The sequence below is a fragment of the Zootoca vivipara genome, chromosome 10, assembly GCF_965207765.1.
Source record: "Zootoca vivipara chromosome 10, rZooViv2.hap1.1, whole genome shotgun sequence".
NCBI lineage: Eukaryota > Metazoa > Chordata > Lepidosauria > Squamata > Lacertidae > Zootoca > Zootoca vivipara.
Window position 1 is genome coordinate 51,010,975 of NC_142593.1, and position 16,898 is coordinate 51,027,872.

Genomic DNA, 16,898 nt, shown 5'->3' on the forward strand with positions numbered 1-16,898 from the left:
GATGTGAGTTTTAAGGCTAGACTGGTATGCTCTGAAAGGACAGGAATTTACGGGGCACGGGGGGGGGGGATTGGCAAACAAACGATTGATCTGGGATTGATCTGGTCACACTTGTCAGCAGGTAAATTTAACCACTTCCCCTTAGGGAATGGGATTTGCTGCAGACAGGGTTCACCTACTAAGGCAGTACTTTGTATTTCCAAAAATCACCCCAATTCTGGCGAACCAGGAGTCAGCAAACAAGCACCACGCCTGACCTATAGCAATAATCTTGAAGCTTGATTCTGAAGTTTTCACTGATCAAACCTCCCCGCTGCTAAAAGGAATCACGTGCCACCTTCTTTGCAAGGACACTAAACCAGAAAGCTCAGTTCTAAGCATAATTTGTTGCTTGGCTAACCTTGTTACTGCGATCCTACTCAGTGTAACTGAACACCAGGACGGTAAAAGCATCCTTGACCACTTGCCATGCTGGCTGGGACTAATGGAATCTACACTGGTTGGTTAAAGCGCTAAAATGCATTATTAAAATGTGACACCAGAGGGCGCTGCAGAGCATTGATCTGTTGCCAATGGGAAATTTCACTGAGAGCTATATAACTTTTTTATAGCTTTCAATAGCATTTTTACAGATCTGTGTAGATCCAGCCCGACTATATCTGGAGGCTACATGCTCTCCACCCAGACGCAGAAAAGTGGTACCCTCTTTCCCTCTCCTTTTTTCTATTATTTTTGTGTGTGTGTGTGTGATGTTCTATACTCCATCCATCCTTTTCTGCTGGTGGAGGCTGGGAAAATGAGAGCCGGTTGGACTCTGAAGCATGGCCATCAGTTAATAGCAGTTACCAGTGCATAGCCTGCCTTGCTGCCTGAAGGAACTGCTCTGGCTCCTGTTATTGCTTGAGCTTTTCAATCCAGTGAGCATTTTTAATGTAATCTTTTTATAGAATTCTACAGGCTATGCCCGTTAAGTAGAACAAGCCCCCAACAACAACAACAGAAGCAACGGGCTTGGCATCATGATGATGGGATTTAGGGTGTGTGTGTGTGCGCGTGCGTTTTACACACACACACACACACACACACACACACACACACACAGAGAGAGAGAGACTTACTTTAATGATTTATAAACAACAATGCACAACCAAGGATGTAAGGGGAATATTCAATGGAGGGTCTCCCCTCCCCTTTGTCTTTGCTTGGTTTGTCAGAGAAAGAATGTAGCAGACAGAAAGCACACGGTGTGCGCATAGCTCAGATCTTTCCCCACAACAATTCCACTCCTACATTAATGTGGGGGAGGAAATGCAAGGAAACTCTGAACGAGAAATGGAAGAGCCATGGTCAAGTTGCAAGCAAGCTATAGGCAAGGAAAATCTCAGTTTTAAGTGAGGGTATAGTCAGGTGAAGGGAAAAGCAGGCTTTGCTATTCAGCCGGTCCCCAGCCTCGAAATGTTGGAAGGCCTTTCACAACTATAGAGCCCTTTTGCTCCCCTCCAGAAAATGAAAAGAGCCATTCATTCTGTTCATTTGTAAGAGGCAGGAAACAATGGTTGTGAAATGACACTCACGGCACTACTGGGCTGCTGCAATTTTCAGTCACGTGCCAGGAAATTCAGGTTGAGCAGTTGAAGTGGATTTGAAACTCTCGAAGAACAAGCCTGCTTCCTCCGAAACCAGACTTGTTTGCAACAGGGAATGCAATAAGAAAAGGAACTGAAAAGTGTAGGTTGACAATTGATCAATGCAGCATCATATAACTTCTCTGCCCTACAAACAGAATCTAAACTCTCTGCAAATTTTGCCCAAACAGGTCAGGATGAATGCGCAGTAAGCAGCCTTTGCCTCTGGTACTACATTATTTGTAAGGAGACATATGGGAAGAAAAAGCCTTAGGTTAGACACATTAGTGGAGGAAAAGCAGTCCAAAGCTCCTATGAGTTGATAGCAATGGACAAGTTCCTTCTACTACTCTTCTCAATGCACGGCGATTGGAAATTTAAAAAATGGAGAGTTCTAGCAAGAAATGCTTTGTTTGGAAGCTAGGCACAACACTACATGCTCCCCACATCCTCTCCTTCCTTCCTTGAGCTTTTCCTTGAGCTTTTCCTTCAACGGAGAGCTTGTCTGGGGTTTTTAATGGACCTTCTGACTCTCTCTGCATCCTCTGAATGTCTAAGTTGGGAAAAGTTTTGCTTCACTTGGTGCAAAGCCTAAATCACTCCAAAGGAGTCTGCATTTGGTGCCAAATTCAGCATTCAACGGAAGCAGAGTCACATCCTTAACAGCTATAAGGAACCATCTAGTTGGGGTGTAGCACATCTCTGAGTACTAGCTGCTGGGGAACATCGGAGGTGAAGGGCTGTGGCTTCCATGCTCTTTTAGCTGTCTTCCAAGGGGCACCTGATTGGCCGCTGTGAAAAAGAGGATGAGCTAGATCAGGCACCCCCAAACTTCGGCCCTCCAGATGTTTTGGATTACAATTCCCATCATCCCTGACCACTGGTCCTCTTAGCTAGGGATAATGGGAGTTGTAGGCCAAAACATCTGGAGGGCCACAGTTTGGGGATGCCTGAGCTAGATGGTCCCACTCTTCTTTGTACGCTCACTGTAATTAACACAATGTCCCAATATTTTCTATGCAAGTCTCTAATTTGTATGAAGATCAGGTTCCACTTGCTCACTTCTTTGTGTTATGAATCCCATTTTAGCTCCCTTCCTCCTTGTTCCTGCATCTGAGCCTCTGCTCTGTTTTGTTTGAGACCTTGTCTATACATATAGAAGAGTGAGGTTGCAGGATACAGTCCTGAGGTGGTAGGATGGGGCTGCATCACCGGTTCAGATTGCAGGTGGGGTATAGTTTTGGCTGCTCTTCCATGAAAAAAAAACAAAAACTCAACAAAGCCTACACAACAGAACTCACCACAAGTAGAAAGCGAACCCAAGAGGGGTCTCAGCCTTTTGCCTCATATGCTTTCTGTGTGCCTGCTTTTTAACCCAAGGAAGCATTCAAAATTAGCTCCTTTACTGAACAGAAGTGATGCAGCTCATTCAACCACCTCCTTATCTCCACCCCCACCCCCAGCCCAATTCTGCTGCATGAGTAGATCAGGCTACATTCATCACCGCAATGGCAAAGTCCTTTTGCACCTTTCCCTTATCCTTCAGGTCCTTTTTCAAGAACAGGATTTAATCCTCCAAACCTCTAAGAAGATTACATAAAATAAACATCAAAATTACCAACAGAACCAGGTCTTAAGAACAAGGTAACAACTGGGGGTGGAGTGGGAGCTATGTGTGCCCCAACTTTTCAAGGAGGGGATCCTCAAAATTCTGTGGCAGCCATGCACCCTTGCTGCACGATATGCTCACCTCAGTAATCCATGCCGTGGGTCGTGCTTACATCACACATGTGCACCGCACAGTGTGTGCAGGACCTGTCAGCACACCCCATCATGTACATGAGTGACATCAGATGCCCCATGGCGTGCATGCATGTTGCATGGCTCCAGCCCCCTCAATCGTGGGGGCAAGCCGACATGCTTGCAAGGTAGCCATTTTTAAACAAAACAAAACAAAACCGTAATTTAAAAACATGTGTCTTACAAAATAAAATGCAATACCAAAAAATACATGTCAGCTTTACATATCTAAGTAGCTCTTGTCTTAAGCATTTGCTTTTATCAAATGATATCACAGCGAATTCAAGAAAGGGAATAAATATTTATTATTCCTGATTCTTCTTACGAGAGCGCTGTATTATGACACTTAAAAAGAACACCTTAAAATATCCATGGTCTTTTAACTCTAAGCTGTACTACAACATGAAACAATGCCTCGCAAAGCAGCAATAATTGCCCAGAAAACCTCCATTTTTCAAGCACATTCCCATTGTTCTTTTCACATTTCACATTTTCCAAATCTCAATTTATTATTCTGATACCACATAGGCAGGGAAATTAGCAGTGCTGTCACCCAAATGATAAAGAATCCCGCCTTTGATTCTATTTGTGTTTACTCAGAATCGCTACAAGGTATGTAAGGAAAATGGCATCTACTTTATGTTCCAGAATGTCTATTAAGATCAAACACATTCGATTGTTTACTTTGCCCATTTATAACTGAATGCTAAAGTTGGAGAGAACAGTTTGTTACGCTGCATGACTTTCCAGCAAAAACAAATTAATTCCAAGGCTTTTGCCTTGTGGAGAAATCCCATCCAGACGTTTTCTTGAGTTACTCGTTTTATTTAGTGGCAGTGTGAAGTGACAGCTACAGGCTATTATTTTAGTAGAAATGTTTATGTTACTTAGCGTGCGTTAATGCCTAGGAAATATGAGTGTAAAGGACATCATTGTTAGGGGCTCCAGCAAAGCTTTTCAGGTTAGGGCTGGGCGATAAATTGGATTTTGCTTGCGATTTAATGAGAAACTTCCTAATCTGGACTTCTCAGACCAATAGATTAACTGAAACTAGAAATTTGCTTTTCCTTGAATTTTGCACTGCGGTTCCCCAATCAGTCTGTACAAAAATGCATATGTTAGGAGGAAGTGTGCAAAGAGGTGTATATATTAGTGAAAACAGCATGCAAAATGCATTATATTAGGGGAAATGGTTGCAAAAGCATGCATCAGTCAAAACTGCATTCAGAAAGGCGATTAGAAGAAATTCACACTAAAATGCTAATATTTTCATGAGGATTTTTCTTTTAAAACTGCAAATTGTGACAGAAGTGTGGAAGCCTGAAGTATAGATTTTTTAAAAAATGAGAAACAGAGAGAAATTTATAGATTCATCCATCCCTAGCTTGGGCCCACATAAAATCTGGGGGTTGTAATGTTTACTTTCAAAGAAGAGGTGAGCACCATGAGACTCCAGATTTAACATCCAGCTTGGATTGAAAACTAAGGTGGAGGAAGATTCCCAATCTACTCACCCACCCAGACCTCAAATGTCTGTGCCACCTATCCCCATTCCCTTTAAACAACTCTTATCCTACTGGGCAGTAGCAACAGCTGTTTTCCAAGTGTGGGAATTGGGGTGGTGGTCTGTCCCTTCCTGCCCCCCTCTGGTGCACTACCCTGACTTTGGAAATCGTCCATGTCCTGATGGAAACCTACATACCTGCAAGGAAGATGGACGATTTCCAAAGTCAGGGTGGTTTGGAAAAGAACCAGAGCTATTAAAGGATTCTGTATTCTTGGGGAAATAACTTGTTTTCTGGGCAAATCTGATGTGGGATGGGGTAAGTCTAATAGCTGATAGTGTACAGTATTGCCCAAACTTGGGGTCCGAAATATTCTTGGGCTACCCAGATATTCTTGGGCTACAAATCTCATTATTGCTGACCACTGGCTATGCTGTCCGGGGAAGGTGGGGGTTGTAGTCCAACAAGCTAAAGGAATCTAAAGGTTGGAAAGGCTGCACTAGGAAAAGTGTTTGTGCTGCATTTTCCATATTCATTTGTATGCATCCTCAAGAGCCTAAACATGGTTACTTAAGGAGAAAATGTGATGAGAGAGAGCTTTCTTGGGGCTGATGAGAGAGGAGTGGGTGGAAGGGACCTTTGTTCAAGTTGGTATAATATTTTGTTTCTGAGGTGAAGTCTTTAGGAAGAACTTCCTGACAGTAAGAGCTGTTCGGCAGTGGAATTTGCTGCCAAGAAGTGGGGTGGAGTCTCCTTCTTTGGGGGTCTTTAAGCAGAGGCTTGACAGGCATATGTCAAGAATGCTTTGATGGTGTTTCCTGCTTGGCAGGGGGTTGGACTGGATGGCCCTTGTGGTCTCTTCCAACTCTATGATTCTATGATTCTTATGGAGCAGAAAGTGTTCTGTTTCCTGGTGGCCCCCCCCCCCCATTTATATTTAAGATCAATCCATGTTCTGGAAGCAGGTCCAGAGACTGCAAATATTTCCATGGAAACTAGAGCATCATATGCAAGTAGGTAAAAGTAAAGGTAAAGAACCCCTGGACAGTTAAGCCCAGTCAAAGGTGACTATGGGGTTGCGGCGCTCATCTTGCTTTCAGGCCGCGGTAGCCGGTGTTTGTCCACAGACAGCTTTCCGGGTCATGTGGTCAGCAGGACTAAACCGCTTCTTGTGCAACGGAACGCTGCGATGTAAGCCAGAGCGCACAGAAATGCTGTTTACCTTCCCGCCACAGTGGTACCTATTTATCTACTTGCACGGGCGTGCTTCCGAACTGCTAGGTTGGCAAGAGCTGGGACAGAGCAACAGGAACTCGCCCTGTCGCGGGGATTCAAAATGCCTACCTTCCGATTTGCAAGCCCAAGAGGATCAGTGGTTTAGACCACAGTGCCACCCACGTCACTGTCATATGTAAGTATATATAATGCACATTCAAACAAACATCACACCGAGATTGTGCATACCCTGTCTGAGGCCCCTTTCCCACCTCTGGGCCTACTGAACATCCACACATGGCTATAATATTTACATAGGGCCTATGCAGAATGTGCATATGCTAGGTGCACACATCTGATTCAAGGACTGTGTGTGAGCTGTTGATCACAACATATAGAGCTATATGAATCTTATGCACCTAGGCCAGGCATCCCCAAACTGCGGCCCTCCAGATGTTTTGGCCTACAACTCCCATGATCCCTAGCTAACAGGACCAGTGGTCAGGGAAGTTGGGAATTGTAGTCCAAAACATCTGGAGGGCCGAAGTTTGAGGATGCCTGACCTAGGCCTTATCCAAATGTTGACACTGGGCATCAGGTGAGCCAAGAGGAAAACAGGCAAGAGGAAAACAGGAAGGTGATATCTCTCAAAGGAAAATGTCTTCTCAAAGTAACATGGCAGATTGGCATTTGACATTTTTGCAGCTGTTGGAGGAAATTTCTCTGCCCCCCACCCCAAACTACAAATAAATAAGTGTTGAATTATTTCTGCATCATGTAAAAGGCTTAATTTTCACTATGTCCCAGAATGACCAGTGCAACCAAAGTGCAATAAGTACCAAGTCTGATGAAAGGAGCACCTACAGGTGAAACTCGGAAAATTAGAATATCGTCGAAAAGACAGCTATTTTCCTTTCCAAATGCCTGGTGAGGCTCAGCCATTCCTCTCCACAAAAAAGCATGTAATTACCTAAAGTGAAAATCAACTATTTCCCCCTTCATAGTAAACAAATGACTACAAGCATTTGGCTTGAAATAAAGAACAAACATCACAAAGCGTTTAAAAATAGTAAGAAAAGGATAAAACGCTACCAACAATTATGCCTTGAAAAGTTGACTAAACCACCATCTTCCAACATGAGGGAGAAACTGATTTATGGATAGAAAGATATAGTGGTTCTTACCATGAGGCTCCAGAACTTTAATCTATAACCCACAAAAGGGTGCAAGAGCAGCTTGGAAATTATGCCAACCTTAATTATACTTAATGTGAATTATTCAGAAGTGCAGCAGAGAGAGGAAAAAAATTATTTCATACAAAGGAGCCTGACATTTTAATTGGTCCTTCAGAAAAGAGACAAAACAATTTCCTCTCAAGAAAATTTACATCTTCCCCATCAAAACAGCAACCTCAGCCGAGCAGAACTTCATTAACAAGATTAATTATCATGCCAGTGTCTGCCTCATCAGGTGTGCTGGCCAGGTGAAGAGCAGAACACAAAGGAAGGGGGGCTGGCATCACACCTACAGCTTGGTGTTGATTCCAAGAGAAAACAGGACACAATAAGGCCATCTTACCTTGATCATTAGCCATTTTGTCAGGATGTTCCACTGCAAGGCAAAAACAACAAAACAACACTGTCAGTCATTTTTCATCAGTAGGCACTTCAACACATCAAATCAGCCCTAACTTTCTTATCAAGTTGCAGACTCCCTGTTCTTTTTCTTCTTCTTCTTTACTCTCCAGTCAATTGGATCAGAATATGACAGGGAAGATTTTGACATTATACTTTTAATTTCAGAATCATCTTGAGAGACGGGAAGCACAGGTGTCAGTCAATTCGTCTGTATCTCATAACTAATGAAGTCAGATGTTGATATCTGAAGGAGAATAAGAAGTCTCAGGTTGTCCCCACCCCCAGCTCCCCTGATCTGGGGTATCATTAGGAAAGCTTAATTAAGAAGTGAGATGCAAGAAAAAGAAGAAATTGTTTCTTTGAATAATTAGGCACAAACCCTCCTGCACACTGAAAGCTAGCACATCGTTTCATTTCAAAAGCGATTCTACATGCTCTTAAAATATAATAACCACATACAAAGGAAAGATGGGATTACAAGTGCTCCAGTTAAGTCTTCAGGATTTATAGACATTGCCAAGACTCTCAGGCTGCAGTGGCCTTCAGCTATTTATTTAAATAGTGCAGAGAACTCAGCTCAAGTTGAAATCTTACAGAATTCTATACTGTTCTACTGTACTTCTACTGTTTCAGAATGTTTAGGAGAAATACTACGTTAGGAGTAACCAATGTAGTGATCTCTAGATGTTTTGGACTACAGAACCCATCATCCCTGGCTATTGGCTGTGCTGCCTGGGGCTGATGGAAGCTGTAGTTCAGGCATCCCCAAACTTCGGCCCTCCAGATGTTTTGGACTACAATTCCCATCATCCCTGACCACTGGTCCTGTTGGCTAGGGATGATGGGAGTTGTAGGCCAAAACATCTGGAGGCCGCAGTTTGGGCATGCCTGCTGTAGTTCAACAACCCTGGAGGGCACCGTGTTAGTTACTCCTGTGTTATGAGATGTCTGCCCAAGAAATATCATTGTATATATGCTTTACCTATATGCATCAAAGGGGCACCAGAATGGAAGCCCATGTAGTTCAGTGGCATCTCGTTCCTCACCCAATTTCTCCTTTTTATACCCATTATCCGGTCATGCTCCTGCCCACACACAGAGCCCATGCATAGGATGATCCTCTAGCTGACCACCCAACTGAGTCGTATGCCTTTTTGGGGTAGGTCAGCTACCTACATGGCTGAATCTTGCTTGTATGAAGCTGTTGAAACAGGTTGGGTTAAAAAAGCTGACAAAACACTTTTGGTCTTCATAAATGAAGGCAAGAAATAAGGGATGGATACTGTTCTATCTGTCCATTCACTACTCAACCCAATCTTTATGTTGTCAAAGGTGTGACAAAACAAGCCAGTGGATATAAGGAATCAAATCTCAAGTATTTGCAGTTTTCTGATAGGGGTGGCACTCTCACAAAATATGTTTCTTCCTTTATTAACTAGCATAGCTATTGTGTTAAATCTGCCAAACACATATATCTGCCAGACATATAACCAATTCTCCATTAAGAGAACACCTGAAGCATAATGAGTGTTGCTGATTTGGAATATGCTATTTTGGAAATCCAGCCCTCGACTTGCTGGTGACAGAGAACAGGAGATATATAAAAAATGAAAAGCATCTTTCTATTATAACCATGGTGGGATTGGGGCAGTTCATGGAAAATTAGGGTTTCCTTGAATACAAAGGAAGCTGTATCTTTTAGAATTTAGTTGTATTAAATAAATTGGCAATGGTAGGTCTACTAATATCTCTTACTTATGATGACTAATTGAAACCTCACCATACGAAGGTGTCATGTACCAAGTCAGACTATTGGGTCCATCTAGCTCAGTAGTGTCTACTCTGACAGGCAGCAGATCTGCAGGACATTGGATAGGACTCTCTCCCAGCCTGACCTGGAGATGCTGGGGATTGAACCAGGGACCTCCTCCATACAAAGCAGATGCTGTACCACTGAGCCCCACCCTTCCCCTACTACTGAGCTATGCAACAGCACAGGAGACTCTTGGCTTCATATCCCAGTTGTGCGTTTCCTGAAGTTATCTGATTGGTCACTGTGGGCAACAGGGTAGTGGACTAGATCAATATTTGGTCTGATCCTGCAGGACTTTGCACAAGTTCATGCAGGTTTTATGGATTTATGTTCTTGCTATTATTGCGCTAATGAACAATCACCCAACAAAACGTTATTGTGAGAAGAATTCCACTAAATATCTCTCTTGGTTTTGGTCATTGAAGATCTTACAGTCCTGCTAAGTTAAGGTAAAGGAAAAGGACCACTGGATGTTTAAGTCCAATCAAAGGTGACTATGGGGTTGCGGCGCTCATCTCGCTTTCAGGCTGAGTGAGCCGGTGTTTGTCCACAGACTTCTTTCCGGGTCATGTGGCCAGCATGACTAAACTGCTTCTGGCGCAATGGAACACTGTGACAGAAACCAGAGCGCACAGAAATGCCATTTACCTTCCCACCACACCTGCACCTATTTATCTACTTCCACTGGCATACTTTTAAACTGCTAGGTTGGCAGGAGCTGGGACAGAGCAACGGGAGCTCATTCCATCACGGGGATTCGAACTGCCGACCTTCTGATCTGCAAACCCAAGAGGCTCAGTGGTTTAGACCACAGCGCCACCCGCCTCCCTACAGTCCTGCTAACTCATATTCAGCTCCTCTCCCCAAAAGCTAGAAGGGACCCAACACTATATAATCCAGTTCTTGCCGCAAGGTGAGACCATATCTAGGACAGTATTCCCCAACATGGTGCCCTTCAGATGTTCTGGACTACAACTCCCATAATCTCTCACCACTGATCAACAACCATCTGTTTAAAACATCTGCAGGGCACCAGTGTGAGGAAGACTGCACTTCATAAGGAAGTGTATAGGATTCTATTGACCCTTTCCCTTCCACATCAACAGAAGGGACAGAAATCCTAGAGCACAATTTTATAATGGATTGGGTTTCTCCACAGATCTATACCTATGATTTTATAATTGGGGCATCAAAAACAAATACAGCTTGTCAACATGCCCTGGCCAAAACCTTTATTTCAAGCATTTATGGCATTTGTAACTAAGCTAGATGTTGCTATTTAGCTTTTCATGCCCCTTAAGAGGATGTAACCCTTGTCATAAATAGTGTAATGAAATATTTCAGGGTTGCTTTGGCCAATGACGTTGGTTCCTGGCAACTTCTCTGCAACTCAGGGACGTAAGTTTGTTTCCCATTCCCACTTCCCACACTTGTCACCCCAGTGAAGCATTAGAGGGCACTGTAACGCTAAAAATTCTGCCTGATGTTGTCTCTTCAAAAGAGAGAGAGAGAGAGGGAGAGAAACACTCTACGATGACAATATCAGCAATTATAGAGTAGTTTTTCAAAAAGAGAAAAAGGATGATTGCAAATTTAACACCGTTGTCGATCATGTCCTGCAGAAAGCCCCAAATAAAGACCTTTCTTGTCTGTGTTAATAGGAGGGCAATGCCGATCAGAATTAACAAGCAAAGAGCAACCTCTCTCTTCTTCCCTCCCTCCCCAACTGACACATATCAGTTCACATAATTTATACATCCTTCAAATTAAGGTTATGGATGCTCTCTCTATGTGCTGTGATAGCAACGCATCGCCTAGGCAATTTCCAGAGGGTTAGTCTGTTAGTCGGCTGCTGTGAAAACAACAAAGAGTCTTTTGGCATCTTAAAGAGGAAGCGCTAGATCCCACTTTAGCAACGCTTAGAGCAGATGCACTGAAATAAATGGACTCAAGTCGGTTATGACTTACTTAGGGCCATTGATTTCAACAGGTCTACTCTGAGTATGGCTTAGTCAGATGCAACCCCGGAAGAAAGATGGTGGCATATACCGTATTTTCCCATGTATAAGATGCCCCCATGTATAAGATGCCCCCTATTTTGGGGGGGGACCCCAAATTAAGAAAACACCCCTCAGCACAACCCGTGTATAAGACAAACCCTAATTTTAAACCTATTTTTGTTTTGTTTTATACGTACATGGAAAAATATGGTACTTTTATGGAATGTAGTCCATGCCAATGGGTGGACTCTTCACTTGTATGTTCTCTTCACTTGGCAGGTGACACACACCTGGTTAGGAGTGGTGGATTGTCCATACTGAGGTGAAAGCATAGCTGCCAAGTTTTCCCTTTTCTCGCGAGGAAGCCTATCCAGCATAAGGGAATTTCCCTTTAAAAAGGGGAGAACTTGGCAGCTATGGGTGAAAGGGACATGAAAGGATAAAAGTACAGACTACAGGGGAAACTGTGGGAAAGCTAGCAGGTCCCCTTGATAATGTTGGGGTGAGAGCAATTTGACCACTAGTCCCTTCAGAAATTGCCCCCAAAGGAGACATTATTATTATTATTATTATTATTATTATTATTATTATTATTATTATTATTATTATTATTAGACTTTTTATACCACCCTATACCCAGGGGTTTCAGGGCAGTTTACAGAATAAAATCAATATATAAAACCACAAAATACATATAAAAAAACCAAAATACTTAAAAAAAAAACCAATAGCCCCCCCACAAAAAACCACATTTTAAAAGGGCATAGGAGGTCAATCAGGTTAACCAAAGGCCTGGTTAAAAAGGAATGCTTTTGTATGGACTGCAAGAAGATCAAACCTATCCATTCTGAAGGAAATCAGCCCTGAGTGCTCACTGGAAGGACAGATCCTGAAGCTGACATGGGCGTAGGCAGGGGGGCAGGAGGGGGCAGCTGCCCCCCCCTAGAAGCAAAAAAATTAATGTATTTTACAGACCATAACCAGCACTTTTCCCCTCCAAAAACTGAAGTGGAAAGGGCTTTGCTTTAGCAAGAGCAGCTAAGTCTCCGCTTGCTGGGGGGGGGGACACAGCAGTAACAAAAACACATCAAATAAATAAAGCAAAGTGGCTACCAGTAGTTAAGCAGTTAAGATAATGGAGCATATATCCCCAGGCAAGATTCGATAGCTGACCATTTCACCCTATTGTTCTTAAGTGGGAGTTGTTAATGAGCATTCAGGAGCATTAAGAGTTCTATTGGCGATTTAATGAGGGTGCAGACTCAGAGGATTCAATTTGACTAAGGTGGCTCTGCAAGGCTAAAAAGAAGTGAATAAGAAAGGGGGGAGGCTGTAGCTTTGACAGACACAGTGATGTTTATAAAAAGCATTGGTGTTCCAGTCTGCCCCTCCTCCTGCATCTGTATACTGTAAATCAGGGGTGGCCACCTCCCAAGAGACTCTGATCTACTCAGAGTTTAAAACTGGGGGTGATCTACCCCCTTTTGGGGGGTTCAGGTCAAAGCTGTTGAGTTTTTTTTAAAGGAAGGGAAGCTTCTTTTAGGAGGGAGGGAGGCCCATTTTTGTTTAGGGCTTCAGGTCATAGTTCAACTTTTTTGAGGGAGGAGGAAAATTTTGGGTGAGCTTTTTTTAGGGGTGCCAGTGACCTACCAGTGATCTACCACAGACATCCAGTGATCTACTGGTAGATCACAATCTACCTGTTGGACGTGCCTGCTGTAAATCAAGCAGAGAGAAAGCTGCTTACAAGGCTCCTGTACATGCAGAGTTCCAGCATCACAGCGTCACCCAGAGGCACCCACAAATATGAGTTATCCCTCTCTCTATTTCTTCCTTCCTTCCCTCCCTCTTCCATCCTTAATAAAATACGGGGGGGGCAGATAAGCCCCACATAGAAAGCCCATCAACATGGGGGGATGACTCTTTCAAATACGGTATTTACCAGTAATTGGGGGCGGGGGGAGAGGCACCTAGGCCTCTAGGAGTTGGATGCTATGCCTAGGAGTAGGACAATTCAAGAAAGCAGAATGATGCATATGCTATGGTAATATATCAATAGAATCATAGAATTGTAGTCGGAAGGGACCACAAGGGTCATCTAGTCCAACCCCCTGCAATGCAGGTTTTTTTCCTAAGGTGGGGCTTGAACCATGGTTGAAATATTATGCTGATATGCAGCAACGCCTCGGAGCCGTCGTGGCTGCGGCCGTGTCTTGCCTCGCCCGCCCTGCCACCCCCTCTCGCCTGCCCGACCCTCCCGTCCTCTCCAGCCAAGCAGGGTAGCCGCCAACGCTACCAGCCCCAGAAGCACAATGTGGCCGCTGCTGCCGCCACCACAATATCATCAGGCCCGCTGGCCCTTTAGCCCCGCCCACTTCATGGCCCCTCCCCTTCCGTGCCTTGGCCCCGCCCCTGAATGACCATGGCTTGCCCCCCCCCCCAGTTTTGATCCTGGCTACGCCCCTGGAAGCTGAGGCCCCAATACTTTGGCCACCTCATGAGAAGAGAAGACTCCCTGCAAAAGACCCTGATGTTGGGAAAGATTGAGGGCACAAGGAGAAAGGGGACGACAGAGGACAAGATGGTTGGACAGTGTTCTCGAAGCTACTAACATGAGTTTGACCAAACTGCAGGAGGCAGTGGAAGACAGGAGTGCCTGGCGTGCTCTGGTCCATGGGGTCACGAAGAGTCAGACACGACTTAATGACTAAACAACAACAAAAGGTGTGTAATGAAGGCGCCAGGAGAAGGTCCCTGGGGAGAGCTTTCCACAAAGGGGAGCCACTGCAAAAGAGGCTCGTTCTCGTGCTGTCACCCTCCGAACCTCTCGAGGAGGGGGCACACGAAGGAGGGCCTCAGAAGATGATCTCAGGGTCCTGGTAGGTTCATATATGTGGTTGCTGATAGATACTGAAACCTTGTGGAAGCCTGCCTGTACATATTTGCATGAATTGGAACCTACTTGGTTCCTACTTGGATGAAAACACACCAGGAAAAGAAGAATCTAAGAGGAGATATGATAGCCATCTTCAAATATATTGAGGGCTGTCACATGGAAGAGGGAGCATGCTTGTTTCCTCCTGCTCTTGAGGGTAGGACTCGAGGCAATAGCTTCAAGTTACAAGAAAGGAGATTCTGACTAAACATTTGGAAAAACTTTCTGACAGTAGGAGCTGTTGGGCAGTGGAACAAACTCCCACGAGAGGTGGTGGACTCCACTTCCTTAGAGGTTTTTAAGTCTGCCATAGGTGCTTTAGCTGAGATTCCTGCAGACCTGGCCAATATGGCCAACTATCGCCCAGTCTCAAATCTTCCATTCTTGGGAAAGGTGATTGAGCGGGTGGTTGCTGAACAACTCCTGAAGGGTGTGGACCATTTGGATCCCTTCCAATCGGGATTCAGACCTCACCACGGGACAGAAACTGCCTTGGTCGTGCTGGTCGATGATCTCCGGCGGGCTAGGGACAAAGGTGAGAGCCGTTTCCTAGTTCTGCTGGATCTCTCAGTGGCTTTTGATCCCATCGACCATAACATCCTTCTGGACCGTCTTGAGGGGTTGGGAGCTGGGGGCACTGTCATACAGTGGTTCTGCTCCTTTCTCCTGGGCCGTGTCCAGGTGGTGGTGGGGGATGAGTATTCAGACCCCTGGGCTCTCACTTGTGGAGTGCCTCAGGGTTCCGTCCTCTCCCCCATGCTTTTTAACACCTACTTGAAGCCACTGGGAGAGATCATCTGGGGGTTTGGGTTGGGTGTTCATCAATATGCGTTTGATACCCACCTCTACCTCTCTTTTAAATCAGAACCAGTGAAGGCGGTGAGGGTCCTGTGTGAGTGCCTGGAGGCGGTTGGAGGATGGATGGCGGTTGAGGTTGAATCCTGACAAGACAGAAGTACTGTTCTTGGGGGACAGGGGGTGGGCTGGTATGGAGGACTCCCTGGTCCTGAATGGGGTAACTGTGCCCCTGAAGGACCAGGTGTGCAGCCTGGGAGTAATTTTGGACTCACAGCTGTCCATGGAGGCGCAGGTCAATTCTGTTCCCAGGGCAGCTGTCTATCAGCTCCATCTGGTACGCAGGCTGAGACCCTACCTGCCTGCAGACTGTCTTGCCAGAGTGGTACATGCTCTAGTTATCTCCCACTCGGACTACTGCAATGCGCTCTACGTGGGGCTACCTTTGAAGGTGACTCGGAAACTGCAATTAATCCAGAATGCGGCAGCTAGACTGGTGACTGGGAGTGACGGCTGAGACCATATAACACTCGTCCTGAAAGATCTTCGTTGGCTCCCAGTACGTTTCCGAGCACAATTCAAAGTGTTGGTGCTGACCTTTGAAGCCCTAAATGGCCTTGGTCCTGTATATCTGAAGGAGTGTCTCCACCCCCATCGTTCAGCCCGGACACTGAGGTCCAGCGCCGAGGGCCTTCTGGCGGTTCCCTCACTGCGAGAAGTAAGGTTACAGAGAACCAGGCAGAGGGCCTTCTCGGTAGTGGTGCCTGCCCTGTGGAACGCCCTCCCAGCAGATGTCAAGGCAATAAGCAATTATTTTACTTTTAAAAGACAACTGAAGGTGGCCCTGTTTAGGGAAGTTTTTAATGTTTGATGCTGTATGGTTTTTAATATTCGGTTGTAAGCTGCCCAGAGTGGCTGGGGAAACCCAGCCAGATGGGCGTGGTATAAATAAGTTGTTGTTGTTGTTGTTGTTGTTGTTGTTGTTGTTGTTGTTGTTGTTGTTGAGATTCCTGCGCTGCTGCGGGTGTGACCAGATGACCCCCAGGGTCCTTTCAGCTCTACAATTCTTTTATTCTGTGATTCCAGGGCAGCAAACTTTCTCTCAATTCGTGGCTTGGCACACAATAAAGGACCTTTAATAAGCCACTGCCTCGCGGTTCCCACTTACAATACAGTTTGCAATTAAGATTCATTTGAAAATGAGGAGTGACATGTTAGAAGAAAATTATGCTACAGTTGTGGCACAGCAGAATAGCTCTCATTAGCCTTTCTCTTCCTGAGTTACCTATTTCAGCCACAGGTGAAGGGGAAAGGCAGACTCTTAATGAATTATTTCAGAGACCGAGGGGGGGGGGAATCCCTTCCCTGCGCGATATTAATTCATTTTGCTCTTTTCAACCTGCAATCTTTAGTAAGGAACATTCTAGAACATAGCAACATACCTTTTGATACTATAGAAGAACATTGCTGCTGAATATTTACTATTTAATGTTATTAATCTGTCTGCTGTAAGCCTAATGGGACATTGAGAGTGAAATGCTGTCTTCAGAATGATTAAGTACGGACCATTAAC

At 44.8% G+C, this 16,898-nt stretch overlaps 1 protein-coding gene across 1 annotated transcript in view; it reads right to left on the bottom strand.

Moving 5' to 3' along the window:
- Nucleotides 1–16,898, bottom strand: part of DCC (DCC netrin 1 receptor) — an 876,197-nt gene that overhangs the window by 70,095 nt on the left and 789,204 nt on the right. Inside the window, exon 21 of the mRNA XM_060280362.2 lies at nt 7,724–7,756. Within this exon, the coding sequence (XP_060136345.2) occupies nt 7,724–7,756 (33 nt within the window). The remainder of the gene's footprint in view (nt 1–7,723; nt 7,757–16,898) is intronic.